General features: G+C 44.8%; 1 protein-coding gene across 1 annotated transcript in view; it reads left to right on the top strand.

Annotated features, from left to right (window-relative positions):
* Window positions 1–18,108, top strand: part of RYR3 (ryanodine receptor 3) — a 511,070-nt gene that overhangs the window by 476,805 nt on the left and 16,157 nt on the right. The window contains exons 83-94 of the mRNA XM_032343182.1: window positions 112–185; window positions 428–445; window positions 875–955; window positions 1,433–1,521; window positions 2,479–2,607; window positions 6,252–6,356; window positions 8,064–8,145; window positions 8,798–10,128; window positions 12,204–12,262; window positions 13,106–13,277; window positions 14,298–14,384; window positions 15,659–15,859. Coding sequence (XP_032199073.1) covers window positions 112–185; window positions 428–445; window positions 875–955; window positions 1,433–1,521; window positions 2,479–2,607; window positions 6,252–6,356; window positions 8,064–8,145; window positions 8,798–10,128; window positions 12,204–12,262; window positions 13,106–13,277; window positions 14,298–14,384; window positions 15,659–15,859 — 2,428 coding nt within the window. The remainder of the gene's footprint in view (window positions 1–111; window positions 186–427; window positions 446–874; window positions 956–1,432; window positions 1,522–2,478; window positions 2,608–6,251; window positions 6,357–8,063; window positions 8,146–8,797; window positions 10,129–12,203; window positions 12,263–13,105; window positions 13,278–14,297; window positions 14,385–15,658; window positions 15,860–18,108) is intronic.

The following is an 18,108-nucleotide window of genomic DNA, read 5'->3' as shown; positions in this document are numbered from 1 at the left end:
TTATGATAACCCAAGGACAAGATATTCTTAGTCAATAAATGCACTGACATTAGAAATCCATTTTCCCAGTGTGCATAGCCCTGAACCTTGTTTTCTCTCGTCTCTTACAAGTGTCCTTGATTTGAATGCGTTTGAAAGGCAGAATAAAGCAGAAGGCCTGGGTATGGTTACTGAGGAAGGAACACGTAAGTAACTAATAAATGTGGAGGCTGTTCTCTTCCTGGTTACCATAATTAACTATTTCTGGTTAGAGCCCCTGCTCAGTGCTTCTTAATCTGCAAGGACTTGCCCAATTTCAGCAAACTCTTCCCATTGGTAGCTTTGATAAAGGTTGGATGTGATCACAGAGCCAGCCTTAACTAAACACAGTTTATCATGGTGTTTATGGTTTTTCTTACTTTGCCTTCTGTTTTTCTCTTTTCACCAGTCATTGTGCGTGAGCGTGGTAAGTCTGAGAGTCTGGCCCCAGTTGTCTACCATGCATGTGAGTCCTGAGGGACCTTATTTAATTGCTGCAGTGTAGACGCATTTTTTAGGCTTGGTAGTTGCATGTGAAGCTTAACTCAGTATTCTGATGCTTAATTAAAGAAGCATTTTCCATCCGTAAAGCATGGGTTCTGGACTGTGAGCCATTACTGCCAGCAGCCTAGCTGTTTTCCTGACAAATGCATTCCGGGGCTCACTTCGTTGGTTTGGTTGGTCATTGTGTTCTGTAGCCTCAGTTCCAGGTTACTGGGGTTTTCCCCCCTTCATTTAAAGTTCCCTTTCTGAACTGTTCTGATGCAGGCCCTTTGTCACTTTTGCAGCTATTTGCCTTGCAAAGTGGTCTGGGTTGAGAAGGCAAACAAATGCTCACCAGTATTCTGTTTTCAAGGTGAAAAAGTACTCCAGAATGACGAGTTTACTCGTGATCTCTTTCGGTTCCTGCAGTTACTTTGTGAAGGACATAACAGTGGTAAGTAGAACAGATTGATTTGTCAAAGGAAAACAACATTCAGGTGCCAAATTATGATTCAGCTCAGGATGCCACATTTCATACAACCAGCTGCTGACTCAAGGACAGCAGTTAATCCATTCCTCAATAAAATTTAAAAAAAAAAAAAAAAACCCTCATTGGAAAACTGACTTGAACTTCAGGGCTGGTGTTGTTTAGCGCCACCCAGACTGAGTGGCTTCCAGAATCTTCAGAAGGTGACTCTAAACACCCACCCCTCTCCGTCAAGTCCCTGGGGCTCGTTAAGTCCTCTTTCTGGCCTCACAAGGATGGGAGGGCTCAGGGAAGGACCCTGTCCTGCAGGACCCACCAGGACCCAAACGGGGTGATCTTGTAAGGCTTTTTACACAGCATGTCTCTTCTGAGTTTAGCCAAGAGTGCTTGCCCAGCGTCCTCGGCATGACGAGAGAGGCCCTAACACAGCCCTGGTGTTCTTAGACTTTCAGAACTTCCTGCGGACTCAGATGGGCAATACCACCACCATAAACGTCATCATCAGTACCGTGGACTACCTCTTGCGTCTGCAGGTCAGTGGGTCTTGGACGGTGGCATGGCTCATGCACATTTCCAGAAGCTAAAGACTATTGCATAGGATCAGGGAAGGCCCAGGGTCTGGGCCAGCCCCAATAAGAACAGTGTTATATCCTATGTCCACACACTTATGAGAAGTCAAATACCTAAAAACCTGTATTTGAAAACTGAAATAGGGGGAGTGGTTAAGTATCCAATCATCTTGGATGAAATGCCAGTTTACCTCAGTTTTGCCAGTGAAAACCTCACCACAGTGCCCGAGAGCCACAATACGTGAATGGAAACAGATTTTCACTAGAAAAGAGAGGTACAGGAGATAGTGGGAATAGGATGAGTGTACAAGTTCTTAGTGCCTGAGAAGTCACTCCGTTTAACTGTTTGAATGAAATCCTAATAATGACAGGAAAATCTACACAAACATTTAAAAAAAAAGATTCTCTCTCCTCTCTGCTAAGTCTTCCTCCTGGTTCTGCCACTTACTAGAGCAATCTCTTTAACCTCCCTGTGTTCTGACGTTCTCATCTATAGAATGGGTAGCACCTATCTCATAGGATGGTTGCAAAGATGGAGAGATGTCCTACAGGGCCGTGGGTCAGAATAACCTCTGGCACTTCCCAGTGTTAGCTCTTATGTCCCTGCTCTTGTGCCAGTTAGTTGGATGATAATTATGATTACCTTTAATGTACATTTTTCATTGTGAGTGAGTTTTCCTGCCTCGTGGTCACCCGTGTCCTGCTGAAGACCATCCTCTCTCCTATCTGGTCTTTTTTAGAGGAGTATATGCTCTTCAGAGATGCTAGGGATTAGGTATCTCTGTGCTTCTTCCTAGGTTTCTGTACTAAGGAGGAGGTCATAGAAATGTGGGTTTCTCCTGTACTCTTTCTGAACCTTGGGTTTTTAGCTTCACTGACTGGAAGTTTAAGAAACACTTAACTCTCCTTGTTTGTTCTTAGGAGTCAATCAGTGATTTCTACTGGTATTATTCAGGGAAGGACATCATTGACGAATCTGGACAGCACAATTTTTCCAAAGCTCTGGCAGTCACGAAGCAGATTTTCAATTCTCTTACGGAATATATCCAGGTACGTGCTGCAGAGTGCAGGCTTGAGAACAGAGCATTTTTAATGCCCCGTATTTTGTATTCCCTATGGAATAATAGGACGGCTTTATGGACTGTGCCTCCAGACCTGGCACTGGCAATGTGGAGCCACGAATAGGAACCACGTATAGAAGAGTATTTCGAGAGGACTACTCTCTAGGAGAAGCTACAGTTCATGGTCTTTCACTGTGACCTGTTCCTAGCATTGGCACACACTCTTTGCATTTACCTAATTACATTTTCCTTTCCCTCTTAGATTGAAAATTTTTGTGGATGGAAAATTTCTTATTTGATCTAAAATTCTTCATTTCGGGGGGTGCCTGGGTGGCTCAGTGGATTAAGCCTCTGCCTTCGGCTCAGGTCCTGATCCCAGAGTCCTGGGATCAAGCCCCGCATTTGGCTCTCTGCTCAGCGGGGAGCCTGCTTCCCTCTCTCTCTCTGTCTGCCTCTCTTCCTTCTTGTGATCTCTGTCTGTCAAATAAATAAACAAAATCTTAAAAAAAATAAAAATAAAATACAATAAAATTCTTCATTTCTAGCATGTGTGGCTCACCCTAGCTACTCATTAAGCATGAGGGGTCGAGTGCACAATTGATAGAATGAAGGAATAAAGAGATAAATGATGTTGAGTCTTGGGATGAAGAACCTATAAGATCCTATGAATTTGTCAGAAAATAAACTCCTTGGAAAAGAGTTTAGCAGCACATAAACTATGTCCAATGGCAGTCAAATTTAAAATGAATTTCCAGTTGAATATTTAGATCTCACAGCATTCTTTCCATTTATAGCAGTCTCTGGTTATTGCATGCAGTAGTCTAATGACTGTGGAAAAGATGTACTTGGGCCTAATTTCCTATGAAGTCAGTAGCTGTATCACAGTCCTCTGGGGTGTAGTAGGAGATTTTTTTTAAAAAACTATCTAATGAGTGCGCCAGCACACTCCAATCATATTTGTTTATTAAAATAAACACAAAACTAAGACTCAACTTGAAAGATTTTAAGGGAGAGAGCAATCCTTGTTTTACTCAAGGATTATAAGAACATGGAGACAGAACTGTAGAAACAGGTGACTGATCTGAAGTGTCACAGAATGTGAAATATCTGGGGAGGTCATTGAACAGATTTGACAAACATTTGATTTGCTCTCTGGAGAAGCCATCCTAATGTTCAGAATTTCCCTTGAAGCACTTAACCCAAAGTAAAAAAAGAAGCTTCTTTTTGGTGAATGTGAGTTTCTTACAACAACTTTTTTGTTCCAAAAAGAATCTAGAATTTTCTAGGGATTAGACATCAAATGTACACGAACAGTGATTTTTCTTTTTAAATATTTTATTTATTTATTTGAGAGAGAGAGTGAACACACAAGCAGGGTGTGGGGGCAGAGTGAGCCTGATGTTGGGCTTGATCCCAGGACTCTGGGATCATGACCTGGGCCGAAGGCAGATGCTTAACCCACTGAGCTATCCAGGCGCCCCTTAAACAGTGATTTTTAAACAAGCTTACATGATTTAGGAAGTCAGGCACTACCTCTCATGCTGCCCTCTTCCTTGGGAATTCTGCCAACCCTTTTCTAGAACTTGAGGTGGTACCTGTGTTCTTTTTGGAAATTTATTATAGAAGATCGATTTGAAGATGAAACAAAATCTAAGGAAAAGTTAAGGATGAGAAGCATAGGCAGAACATGACAGAAGAATCTAAGGGTATGAGAAATATACAAAATGATCTCACTGAAGGGGTGGGGAATAAGGTGCTAACCTAAGAAACTTTGGTAATGAATACTGACTGTAAGACCAAAGGCAAAAGGAACTGTATGTAAGCACTTTAGTTGCTAAAGCTTTTCCCCTAGGGATATGTGTTAATAATTCTGCAACCATTTTACACATATAATGGAAGTGAGCCGTTACTAAATGGCAGGAGCCAGGCTTCTCACTGTTGAATGATTACAGATAAGCAAGAAGCAGCTAGATGGCCCACTGGCCCATGTGGAAATGTGTTAGAGTTGGATACATAGGTCAGTATGCTAAATTCATGTTGGACGTGGTATTGATACAGATACTTACCTATGGAAACATTTCTAGATACTTTGCATACACATGGGCTAGTATAACCCACACATATCTGCTGTCATGTCAGCTGAGAGGGCCTTAAAATAATGACATCACAGAAGCAGCAGGCACAACTAGCACCCAGATTAGTTTCTAATGCCATTTTCCCGTGAGAGGAACCAGACTTCTTAGAGAAAGGGCTTGTCCTAGTGCTGGGGCAAGAAACATGCAAGAAGACATGGAGAATCCCATATATAGCGCAAGGAAATGTGGGGGGTGGGACAGGGAAGAGAGAGAGAAAGATGGGCCTGTGTCCAAGGGACACAGGCCAGCTGAAAGAGCTCCCAGGGGCCAACACTGAAACAATTTGAGTGACAAAATTGAGTAGTATTGGGTAATAACCCAGAGCATAAAATGAATATGTGGAGTCCCTATTAATTTAAGTAAATGATTAAATAGGTAAGAATGAATAGACAAATCTCCCATGTGGAAGAATTCCAGATGATTTTTTTAAAAATGTTGATTCAATGTATAAAAATAAGAAAATTTATTGGGGTGCCTGGGTGGCTCAATGGGTTAAAGCCTCTGCCTTTGGCTCAGGTCATGATCCCCAAGTCCTAGGATCAAGCCCCGCATTGGGCTCTCTGCTCAGCAGGGAGCCTGCTTCCTCCTCTCTCTCTGCCTGCGTCTCTGCCTACTTGTGATCTCTGTCTGTCAAATAAATAAATAAAATCTTTAAAAAAATATGAAAAGTTACCAAGATGAAAAAATGGAAATGGGTAATGAAGTCATTCCTCTAAGTTTAGCTTTCAGAAAAAGTAGAGATTATATTATACTTAAAATTTAGGTTAACGATAAGAAAATCCTAAAGGTGGTTGAACATTAGGAACATATTTTTTAAAGATTTTATTTATTTATTTGTAATAGAGAGAAAGAGAAAATACAAGCAGAGGGAGCAGCAGGCAGAGGGAGAGGGAGAAGCAGGCTCCCCGCTGAGCTGAGAGCCTGATGTGGGGCTTGATCCCAGAACCCTGGGATCATGACCTGAGCTGAAGGCAGATGCTTAACTGACTGAGCCACGCAGACACCCCTGAACATTAGGAATATTATTCACATTTTTTTACTTGAGTAGATAGCCATGGCACATAGCATTTTATGCATAGCTTTACCTGAAAACAGTAGGGCCTGCTTTTCAAATTGTGGAAGCCTGGAGTTCCTCAGAACCCCTCTGAGGCCTAGGTGGAGGTGAGAGTGGGCTGGAGTATCCTTCAGTCCCATTTCAACCAGAGCATTTCACTCTTAAATAATATTCTTCTTTGTAGTATTTTATTTGAAGAACACATTCTCAAGCTAAAAGAAAATCTCTGAAAAACCACTGCACTGTGAAATTCCTGGACCAGGTCCCTATGTTGGGGTGGAAAAAGTAACACCCTGGGAAAACAGTGAGCCACAAAATACATAACTTTTGGAAGGAGCTATCTGCTAGTAGAAGCAGGTGTCCTGTGCACTGACTAGGGCAAGAGTCAGAGCAGCTCATGCGGAAGTAAGTCTCCATGAAATAAGGATGCCCTCCTCTCTATAGGGCCCTTGCATTGGGAACCAGCAGAGCCTGGCTCACAGCAGGCTGTGGGACGCGGTGGTCGGCTTCCTCCATGTGTTTGCTAACATGCAGATGAAACTCTCTCAGGTACTGTGGCCCTTCCCCGCTGTGTCATTGGTGTGAATGCAAAATCACTCCCCACCCCTTGGTATTCCCCTGTGTTCACGTGGCTGCTTGGTCAAACGGCTGGACCAGCCATGCAGATGAGGTCTCACTTTTAAACCTGAGGGCTTCACTGGGTGACAGGAACAAATGCCTCCAGGGGTGTCCCAGACAGGCTTGTGCATGGATGCAGCTTCCTTCCTTGTGTCCCACCAACCTATCCTTTACATAATTGCCTCAACATTCGCTTTTTATGATGCTCATCCTTTTTGCTTCCTTGTCACTGTCGTGTCCGTTTCTGACAATCTACCAGCCCCTTCTGGGTCTGTCAAATGTCTGCATGTCTCTGTAATTCATCTATCCCTTTTCTCCCACGTTGGCTTCCCCTCCCTCCCCATTGCTGCCTTTCCTTCTCACTCCCCATCTCTCTGGCAAGATGAATCGGAATCGCTCCGAGCATTTATTATGAACCAACACATGGAGTGTATATAGTTGTCGATCGCCTCTCTCCATGGCAACACATGAGGGAGAATTTCAGGATGTGTTTCAGGCTGATTAGAGTAACATTTGCAGCATTAATTTAAGTAACGTGTATCTAAAATTTTCAAGGCTGTCACATCTGTCCCCTCTCTACTGGAATGTGCTATTTAACCCTTTCATTTTTCCCCTTTTGACTCTGGCCTTATGGGAGGAGAGAGTTCTTGGGAGCGCTGCTCATTTGGCGGTAACACGTCCACTCCTGTGTCAGTCAGCCCAGCTGGGCCGGTGAGGCTCTGGAGACAGGAGCCTGGCCCTGCTTCCTTCCTTGCTGGTGACTTCCAAGAGTCACTCCCCTACCTGGTTTTTGGATCCATCATCTGTGAACTATTGGGAATTAGGATAGACGATCTGAGGTCTCTTCCAGCTCTTCATATTCTCTCCCCTGTGATATTCCATGAGTAGCTCTGACCCATGCCAAAGGGGGGCAGTCCCCCTGAGAGCTAGAGTCTTGACAAAATTGTGTTTGTGAGAGAGAGAGAGAGAGTGTCTGTACAAGAAGTGTGGCCCAGAACGTACTTTTAAATCTCACCCTCAGATTGCCCACCTCGGATCATCGAAGGGTTGTTTTTCCTTCTGTGACATTGAGTTTAAAACAGAGAGCTAACTTGCCAATGCCCTGTCTGTGAGGCTGAAGTGAAAACCAGACAGACTAGCAGCAAAAGCAGAGGAATAGCCTCAATTCTATAATATATTAAGGGACAGTGACACCCAGATCACCACCAGCTAGAATCAGGAGACCCTAACCCAGAAAAGAAAGGAGAACCCACTTGATGATTATAACTTTGATACCTTAATTGGATTGCAGTAGTATTCCCCAAAAGCTCACCTGATCATTCTCAGTATACAAAACACAACATGAAGTAGTAGAAATATCTAATGGTTGTTTGGTGGATTGGGTTGTTCAGTAGCTTTGGACAACAAGTGGTATGTCTGCCATATTGTACTAATAAAAGGGAAACTAAAGAAGCTCTCTTGGATAAGATCGGCCACAGCGAGTCTCCCCGATGCTACGAACAGTGGATGATACGATGTCCACAGGCACAATGGACACGACCTTCACCTAACCTTTCCAGAGCAGGCTCTTCTTGCTCACTGCCCTATACTTTGCTGAGGGATCAGATAGCTCAGGGGTATCTCCTGTTTCTGTTCTAGGATTCCAGTCAGATCGAGCTGCTGAAGGAACTCTTGGATCTCCTTCAGGACATGGTGGTGATGCTTCTGTCCCTCCTGGAAGGTTGGGCTGTTTGGTATAACTAGGCATTCACACAACTGTAATTGGTCTGAGCACTAACCATACTAATCATGCAGATTATCCTTCTGGCAGGTCATTGATGCCTTATGACTTTGGTTAGAAAGCCAAATTTTCAGAAGCAAAAAATGAGTAAGGGGCACATGGTCTGATGGACAAAGCCTGAAACCAACTCATTTTATGTTACTAGGAAAGCCAGAATGAACTGGGGAAAACCTCCAAGCTTTGCTCTTCCCTATCCTCTCCCTCTCCCCATTGCTTTTCAGTACATCTGGCTGCCAGTGTGTATGCCAGCCATCTAGTTGGGCACCCTCCTAGGTCTAAGGGGATAAGAGGGGCACCACTTATCCCTATGTGTCCCCAGTAATCTGGTAATGAAACCACTTCCCAGGCCCCAGTCCAGATAAAAGGCACTGGTGTGGCCATCTCCTTCTTCCCTTTGTTTCTTTCCCCCTTGGCTCCTAGTGGTGTAGTCTTTATGGCTTGCTGCTCCCTCCTACCCATTTCAAACCATCACGGTCAGAAAAGAGCCACCTGATTGGGCGTACAAATTTCCTAAAAAATAGCTACCTGACCAGTTACATGATGACTTGGGTTTATTTATATATTTGTATGTCTTTTTGAACCTGCCTCACAGGGAATGTGGTAAATGGAACTATTGGCAAGCAGATGGTTGACACACTGGTAGAATCATCTACCAATGTAGAAATGATCTTGAAATTCTTTGACATGTTCTTGAAACTTAAAGACCTAACCAGCTCAGACACCTTCAAAGAATATGACCCAGATGGTAAAGGGATTATCTCTAAAAAAGAGTTCCAAAAGGCCATGGAAGGGCAGAAACAGTACACACAGTCAGAGATTGACTTTCTCCTTTCGTGCGCAGAAGCTGATGAGAATGATATGTTTAATTACATTGATTTTGTAGACCGGTTCCATGAGCCGGCCAAGGACATAGGGTTTAATGTGGCAGTGTTACTGACCAATCTCTCCGAACATATGCCAAATGATTCTCGCCTTAAGTGTCTGTTGGACCCAGCAGGAAGTGTACTAAATTACTTTGAACCGTACCTGGGACGAATTGAGATCATGGGCGGGGCCAAGAAAATTGAGCGTGTTTATTTCGAGATCAGTGAATCCAGTCGAACTCAGTGGGAGAAGCCCCAAGTGAAGGAGTCAAAGCGGCAGTTCATCTTTGATGTGGTCAATGAAGGGGGAGAGCAAGAAAAGATGGAACTGTTTGTGAACTTCTGTGAGGATACCATCTTTGAAATGCAGTTAGCCTCTCAGATCTCCGAATCTGACTCAGCTGAGAGGCCCGACGAGGAGGAGGAAGAAGATGAAGATTCATCTTATGTGTTAGAAATTGAGGGTGAAGAGGAAGACGACAAGTCTTTCGAGTCAGCCTCTGCATTTGCCATGGCCTGTGCCTCAGTGAAGAGAAACATTGCCAACTTTCTGAAGAAGGCAACCCTGAAGAACCTCCGGAAACAGTACAGGAAGGTGAAAAAGATGACTGTGAAGGAGCTGGTAAAAGTGTTCTTCTCTTTCTTCTGGATGTTGTTTGTGGGGCTCTTCCGGTTGTTCTTCACCATATTGGGAGGAATCTTCCAGATCCTCTGGAACACAGTGTTTGGAGGCGGCCTCGTGGAAGGGGCAAAGAACATCAGAGTGACCAAGATCCTGGGTGACATGCCTGACCCCACCCAGTTTGGTATCCATGACGATGCTCTGGATGCTGAGCGGGCAGAGGTGACTGAGCCAGGGGTTCCACCCGAACTAATTCACTTCGTGAAGGGTGAGAAGGGAGATGCAGATATTATGTCAGATCTCTTTGGATTCCACCCGAAGAAAGAAGGCGGCTTAAAGCATGGGCCTGAAGTGGGTTTGGGTGACCTCTCTGAGATTATTGGCAAGGATGAACCCCCTACACTAGAGAGTACTGTCCGGAAGAAAAGGAAAGCACAGGTAAGCACAAGTCGTTTCTGTCATCTTTTCTCTATGCCCAGAAATAGACTTGCAGTCACTTCTGATGCTGGCTCCCTAGGCGCCAACACTGTATTAGTTACCAGCTCTTCTGCCCCTGATCTTGCAATTCTCTGCCATGTCTGGGAAAGAGCAACACTCAGATGGTTGTCACAGAGTCTAGCTGCTGAGCGATCTTCAGGTTACATTGTGGAAGCCAAAGCTGATGGTCTTCCAAGACTTCATCAGAAGGTTAGTTCTTGTGATGCATGGGTTAGGTGAGTCAACAGAAAGCACAGAACACCAGGGAGAGGTTTCCTTCACTATCCAAATGAGAGTGTTCCTATCAAACCTTCCGTCAGCCAAAATGGCATAAAACAAAGAAGCATCTATCATTTCATAAAGGTAGAAATCCTCTCTGGATTTCTTGCAGTTAGCATGGACAGGTCCTGATGGAGGGCTTTCATAAGAAAAGCGAAGTGGCATGAAGCAGACTTTCAGAGAGTGGGAGAAACCTAGAAAGCATATGCTGAGACCTTTCCTTTGAGACCATACTTCTCCAGTGTCCCAAGTGATCCAGATGATATCATTTTGCCCAGCATCATGCTTGGAACATTTCCTTCTTGAGATGTACTCACTATCCAATTTAGGCTTTGAGTCAGTTCACTAGATTAAGGGAATAACAGTAATCCAGAACCCCTTGGTCATGGAAAGTTCTGGGTGTTCCCCTCCACGGAAGCATCTAACTCATAGCATCATTCTAGCATCAAAGAGAATATGGAGAGGAATGTAAAGACATCAGAGGCCAAAGACAAATTTTATTCATTAATTTCATTAATATTTATTGAATAGTTAATATGTATGTCCCACTGTTTGGGGCTCTGAGAAGATAGCGTTAAGTGAGAAGTGCATTGTCCCCGTAATTTAGTGGAAGAAAAATAGACATTGCAGAAGTTCATATAAGCATGAGAATGTTAAGAAGGAAAAATGCCAGGTAAAGGAAATGCAGAGGAGAGAACACGCACCTAATTTTGGAGAGTCTGGGATGGAAGCATCAGAACCATAGGCCTTCTTGTGATATGAACTTATTTACTCTGTTTTGCTCCCTGATGTAGCTCCAGGTGCCAGACAGAGTTTGATACATAATAGGGACTCATTCAAGGCCTATTACATACCTTGCTGTGTTCCTAGGATCCACGGAAATACATTGGTCAACAAGAGAGACATGCTTTTGCTTTACTAGATCTCAGCTTCTAGTGGAAGAAGTGATCAAATTAATAAGATAATAACCATTTGTGACACGTGCTGAAAGAAATGAACAAGGCCACGTGTTACAAAGTGAGTATGGGCTCTACTATGAATAGGATAGTGCAGGAGACTTCTGAAAAGGTGTCACCTGAACCAAGTCCTGAAGTATGTCAGGCACAGGAAAGACCAGGGCAGTCATACTCCAGGGAGAAGAGTGGCTTGTGCAAAGATCTTGGTGCTGGGAAGGATTTGGAATATGCCAGGGAAGAAAATGAGGTCTGGCTATTTAGGTGTAGGAGGTAACAAGTCAAGTGGTATAAGACAAGGATGGAGAAAAAGGCCCTGATCACATAGGCCTTGTAGACCTCACTGAGGACCTTGAATTTTATTCTAATTACAGTGGTCATCAGTCAGAGGGATTGGCATAGTAGGTAAGAAAATTGAAGACAAGGAAGGAATTTTGTCTGGTGGAAGCAGGCTGTGGATAGGACCTGGTGTGATCTGTGACCCATCCCTCCCTAACCCCGTGGGCTGTTGGGACAGTGCCGTGGGGTCCTAGCCCAAGTTTTCTCTGGGAGTTGAATAATAGCAGGGCAACTGAGTTTTTAAGTTTGCAATCTTTGCATTGGCATTTCTCTGGAGAAATGGATTGCAAACCATTTTTGTGGCTGATCCACTTACATCCGTGATCCTGAGGAAAGCAGAGCCATTCTGAAGAGAGAAAGCCACGGGGTTGGTGACAAGGAGATGAAAATAGCCAGTGCGGTATATGAAGAGACAGTGATCTCTTCAAGTTGAGGAAAATTTGACTGATTGTTATTTTTGTCCAGGCAGCTGAGATGAAAGCAGCACATGAAGCCGAAGGGAAAGTGGAGCCTGAGAAGACAGAGTAAGTTCTTAGTAGCTTTGGCTACTTCCAACCCTAAGCAGGTCGTTCTAGATGACATCTCCTGTTGTATTGCTGTGCTAACTAGAAATCTTGATCTCTGTTACTACAAGGAACAGGTACTGTGCAGGCCCTGGCCCTACTTTTTTTTACCCCAGCTATCCAATAAGCATACTCCATTACTCATGTTAACTTTGTCATGGCACTAGAAGAGCAGAACTTCCCAATATGGCCAAACAAATGATTGAACACCCACACTTAGCAACTTCATATCATGGTGGTGGTGGTGTTTTCTAGTATAGTGAATGCATATTACACACTGCGGTCTATGCTAAGGTCTTTTTTGGTTTGTTTTTAGAGAGCACAAATTGGGGGGGCGGGCAAAGGGAAAGGGAAAGAATCTCAAGCAGACTCCCCACTGAGCGTGGAGCATGATGTGCGGCCCCATCTCACAAGCCTGAGATCATGACCTAAGCTGAAATCAGGAGTCGACCGCTTAACAGACGGAGCCACCTGGGTGGCTCACTTTTAAGTCTGACCACAAGCTTAGAAGAATAGGTACTATTACTAATTCCAGCAGTCTTTAAAAATCAACTTTTCTGAAGGGGAAAAAAAATTTGTTTATCCCCCTATCAGAAGAGGACTACAAGCACATTTACAATGGACGGCCCCTGACGGCCACAGCTCCTCAGAGCCGCATCGCTCATTAAGGGTGGAGCTGGCGTCCAGCCACCGTGGGGTGATACCCTCCAGGAATAATGACAAGATTTCTTTTTAATTTAGTCCCCCTCTCTGGGCCAGGCCTCCCGCTGCCCTTCTGTGCTGATGGGGCTCTCGTTCCTGCAGCCTAGAAGACGGGGAGAAGGAGGATACGGCCAAAGAGGAAGAGCAGGCCGAGGCCCTGTGGGCAGATGTGACAAAGAAGAAGAAGCGACGGCGGGGCCAGAAAGTCGAGAAGCCTGAAGCCTTCATGGCTAATTTCTTCAAAGGGCTGGAAATCTATCAGACCAAGTTACTGGTAAGCGCTCACGCCCTGCCCTGCTCCTGGCTCAGACCTCAGCCGAGGGGCCGCATTCTATTTCATTGTTCGTGTCCATAATGCTTCTTCCTCTTTCTCATTGCTCTTCCTTCCTCTTCTCCTTCATCTGTCTTTGTGTGGGGGAGGAAAAGGAGAAGAGGGTAACTTGGGCAAAGCCAAGTGCTCTAGCCCCCCCACCTAGCCTGGAATGCCCTGTGCTATCCACAGCAGGGTGCAGATACCTCCTTCTAGAAGATTCTTCCTGTGTCATGTGCAGACGTGGAGGATCGTAGTCCCAAGTTCAGAAGTAGTTGGGTCATCTGGGATGCACAAAGAATATGGTCATATTGGGTTCTCCTATTACTCCTCAAAAGTTATTCCACATGTAGTCAGCTCTCAGCATAGCTCGTGATGTCCTTTCTCTGACACATTGCCCAGTGAGGGATAGTTGCTGATAGCCAGGACATCACCAAGGGGAGCACCCCCTCCACAGAGAGCCTGAGAGCTTTCTACCATTCCTGTCCACAAGGGCTGGATTTTCTGGGGAAGATGGCAGTGGGAATACTGCCCCTTGAGAACACAAAGGCAGAGGCTCTGTGACTTACAAACGGACAAGGACTCTAAGACCACAGACTGGCCACCTCCTGGCTGGGCCTACAGTGGGCCTCGAATACTCGTAATTTCTGCATGGAATGCGCGCGCGCGCACACACACACACACACACACACACACACACACACCCCTTCACAGCAGCATTTTAATTCTTTGGGGTGGCATGTTTAGACATTTGGTTCCCTGAGGGGTAACCCAGAGCAGGATTCCCTTGAGCATCATTCTCAGCAATTTTTTTTTTAATCAATGTCCCTGGTTCCTCCCCAAATACATCATAAGTCCAGGGTTACCAATGAATAGGACTTGTTCTGTCTACATTTCTAACCAGACAAGGTCTTCTGTTTGAGGGAAGGAAGTTCTCTTTCCCTTCCAAAACTCTTCTACTCCTGCCTGTCCTTTCCTTTCCAGCATTACCTGGCCAGGAATTTCTACAACCTGAGGTTCCTCGCTCTGTTCGTAGCCTTCGCGATCAACTTCATCCTACTCTTTTATAAGGTGATGCCACATTCAGGGATGATTTGCTAAATAGATGGTATTCTTTTTTTTTTTTAATCCTAATAGAATGTGTGCTCTTAATTAGAAGAAAAATGCTAATATCTAAGGAAATTTCTAAGACACTGGCTTCTAAAGGGATATGGTTTTTAGCAGCACAGAGAATGGCGACACCACTTGCCTGGGAATCCAGTTCCGGCACTGTTTCCAGAGTTCAGGCTTATCCTAGTCATTATGTCATAAACTCTCCAAATGTGTATTGGGTACTTCATATGTACTGGACCCTACAATGTGATGTATCTCAAAATGAGTAATAAATATAGTTCTTTCTTTAAAGGATAAGGTAACAGAAAGCCATTATCATTGGCCTATAGGTTAGAACCATTATGAGGGAAGAATTAACCACAAATGGTTTTTGGATATGAGAAAAGAGGAACTAATCAGGATAAATAAAGATTTTGAACATTGGTAAATGGGTCTCGTAGACCACAGGCACATAATAAATGTCAGTGGAATGAATTAATGAATGATAGGTCCTGGATTCTTGACATTGTCTTTAACTGGCTGTTCTAACTTTTCCTTCTCTCCCTTTCTATCTAAAACCATCAATCTAACTTTTTTAAAGCCAACTTTTACATACACCAGCCTTCCCCTAGGTTGAACAGTAATGGCGTTCTGTTGCCTGGAGAGGAGAACTAGAAGTCCACAGGGGGGTGTGGCAAAGCTTGGCTTTCCCCTTACTGAGGTTGAAGGGACCGCAAACAGTGATCCAGGCACAGAGAGCCCGTGGGAGGTGGAACCACAGGGCAAGAGCCTCACAGGGGGAGAGCCTCATAGGCATAAATCTGGGCATCACCTGTGTCTGGATGGCCGATGAAGCCACGAATGTCAAAGGTGTCTAAAAAAGATTGGAAGATGTCGAGTGTGTGTGTGTGTGTGTGCATGTGTGTTGGTGTCTCAGCCTCCTCCCCAGGCCATGGTATTTCAGAAATTACCTCCCATGGTCTAGGGATCCTAGCATAGGTAGTACAGCATTCCTTACTTTGAATTTTTTTTTCTTTTTTTGGAAAGATCGTCTTTGTCTCTTAAAAATTTTGTTCGTAGTTAAGAGAAATACTGGAGATTCCTAGGAAGAAGTTCCATTAAAGCTCATTCTCTCAGCAGGTAATGCTGCGTCCCTAGTCTGTGCAGCAGGTGCTAGCATGCTAAACGATGGGGGAGAGCCAGTAGCAGAGGCCCTCTCTGATGTTGATAAGAGAATGTGTGTCTTGGGCCAGGTCACCGAGGAACCTGTAGAAGAAGAGACAGAAGACGTTGCAAATCTGTGGAATTCCTTTACCGATGAGGAAGAAGAAGAAGCGATGGTGTTCTTTGTCCTGCAGGAGAGCACTGGGTACATGGCACCCGCATTGCGGGCCTTGGCCATTATCCACACCGTCATCTCTTTGGTCTGTGTGGTGGGCTATTACTGCCTGAAGGTGAGTCATAGGCCACTCTGAATCTAGCCAGACTCCTTGGGGAAGACACATCATTTCAAACGCAGCCAGGCCTTTGTTCTCCAGGACTGTGCTGGTGGGCTGGGGCTCATGGAGTGGCTGAGAACTGCAGACCCTGGCCATACCTGGAGACTTTTAGAATCTGCAACTCAGCATGCCTCCTGGGGGATCTGTGTTCACACCCATTTGAGAAGCCTTGCTCTGGGAGTCCCTTTTCAGGGACTTCCTATTGAGTTTCGTGGGACTAGAATCACCAGGCTAAGTCACACGTGGAGCTAGTAATGAGAGCTGCTTCTGATCTGTGAACTTCAGTTAGAATTTTTACAGAAATGCTTTTCACCTTTTGAAGTGTGTTAGGTTTCAACTACTCAAGATAGCAGATGAAAACTTACTGATGAATTACCATTTCAGTTACCTAGTGCTCTGTAACAGATTGCCCCCCAAAACTCAGTGGCTTCAAACGACAATCATTTTCATTCTCTGGCTTGACTGGGCACATCTGAGCAGTCCCTCCGCTCTGCATGAAGGCAGCCGTGTCAGCCACCATCTGTCAGTTCAGCTGGGCTGGACTGTCCAGGACGGCACGCTCTCGTGCCTGGAATGTTGGCAAGGGAACAAACAGCTGGAAGGCTGGGCTCAGCCAGGGTTCTCTGTGAAGACTCGGCATCTCTGAGTCACAGGGGCAGCCCAGACTCGTTGCTGCAAAGGAGGCGTGGAGGGGGGCGGCACACAATGGCATGAATATTAGGAGACTTAGTTCACTGGGGCCGTCTTCACAAATTACTTCAGTTTTAGGAATCTTCATATATTCATATGAAGCCCTCTATTCTATTTTTGATGTTCTAAGTCCAGTTCTACTGCTACTAGACCACATCTTTTCTCTCATTACGTTTTTTTTCTTCTCTCGATTGGGAGTCTCCTTGGCCATACATCGTGCCATCTTCTCCCTGGGAAGAGTCCACAACATGTATTCCTATCCTTGTGGCCGTCACTTCCCCCGGTGAACTAGAGTATCCTGCAGGAAGTCTAGCTACCCCACTGGGGAGACCACTTGCCCTGACCTATGCTAAGGACTCCTTTGTAATGATGAAAGCACAGAGTCCAGAGCGAAGCTGCCTGGGTGGGACTCCCAGCTCTGCCACTAACTTCCCCATTCCTCTGATTCCTCATCTGTAAAAGTGAGTGTTATAATCATAACACCAACTCCTAAAAGTTGCTGGAAGTGTTAAATGAATTACTGTGTGTAACGGGACTCAGAACCCCAAACATAGTAACCACGAGATCATGTTGGTGGTTTTCCTTAGTCTGGCATCCTGGACTTGTTGGCTTATTGGCTTGTTGGCTTCGGTACAGATACACTGGCTATCTAGAGAAAACAGAAGGTAAACACTACCTTGGGAATAAAGATATGGAGGTCCTCCTTACAAGAGTGTATAAACCCTTAGAAGATTGAAGGGGGAATGCTTCGAATCCCAGAGATGAGTACTGCTCCAGTCCTTGGTAGTATTATTAGTATTATTATTATTCAGAATCTTCTCCGAATACAGCAGACCTTAGTCAGAGTGGCTTTACCTTTGCTTTCCCTCCTACATCATCCATTAGTGAGTAGCAATCATTGATTCCTCACAGTGTGCAAATGCCTATTATTAGCCTTTGCCATCTTCCTGTCATTAGTCTTTTATCTTCTTGGTGGTGTTTGTCATTTTAAAGAAAAAAGGGCAAGAAGTAACTTCACAAATGACTATCTAGATTTTGTCCTTTTTTCCTTGGAAATTAAGAAATAGTGTGGGGCATATGGATATCATGAGCTTTGAGAAAGAGTTACTGGAAGAAACTGGAGACCCAACCCTGAGGGATGTTGCCATGTACCCAGTGGATTTCCGGCCGCGTGACTGGCCCCGGCTCTGTCTGCCATTGAGCTCTCCAGGCTAGAGGAGTGCTGGCTACTCACTTCCTGGGATTTCAGTAGTCTCCTCTGACCTCACTAACTTTGTCCCTTGTTTGAAGCATGTGTGTTTGGTGATGGTTGGAGCAAGGAGATTACTTTCCCCTTCTTCTCTGTGTACCTTTTTAGTGTTAGGTCATCAGAGCCATGCCACCATCTCTAGGCTAAAATGACAGTGACAACTGGAAGAGAATGGGGAGTGATAGTCAGGACCCAGTAAATGTGCTGCTCTCAGGAAGAAGACTTCAATACCAAAAGAGCGTACAGAGCCCAGTGAATCCTCTCC

The sequence above is a fragment of the Mustela erminea genome, chromosome 5 (genome assembly GCF_009829155.1).
Source record: "Mustela erminea isolate mMusErm1 chromosome 5, mMusErm1.Pri, whole genome shotgun sequence".
NCBI lineage: Eukaryota > Metazoa > Chordata > Mammalia > Carnivora > Mustelidae > Mustela > Mustela erminea.
Note: the sequence above shows the minus strand (reverse complement) of the source record. Positions and strands in the feature narration are given on the sequence as shown.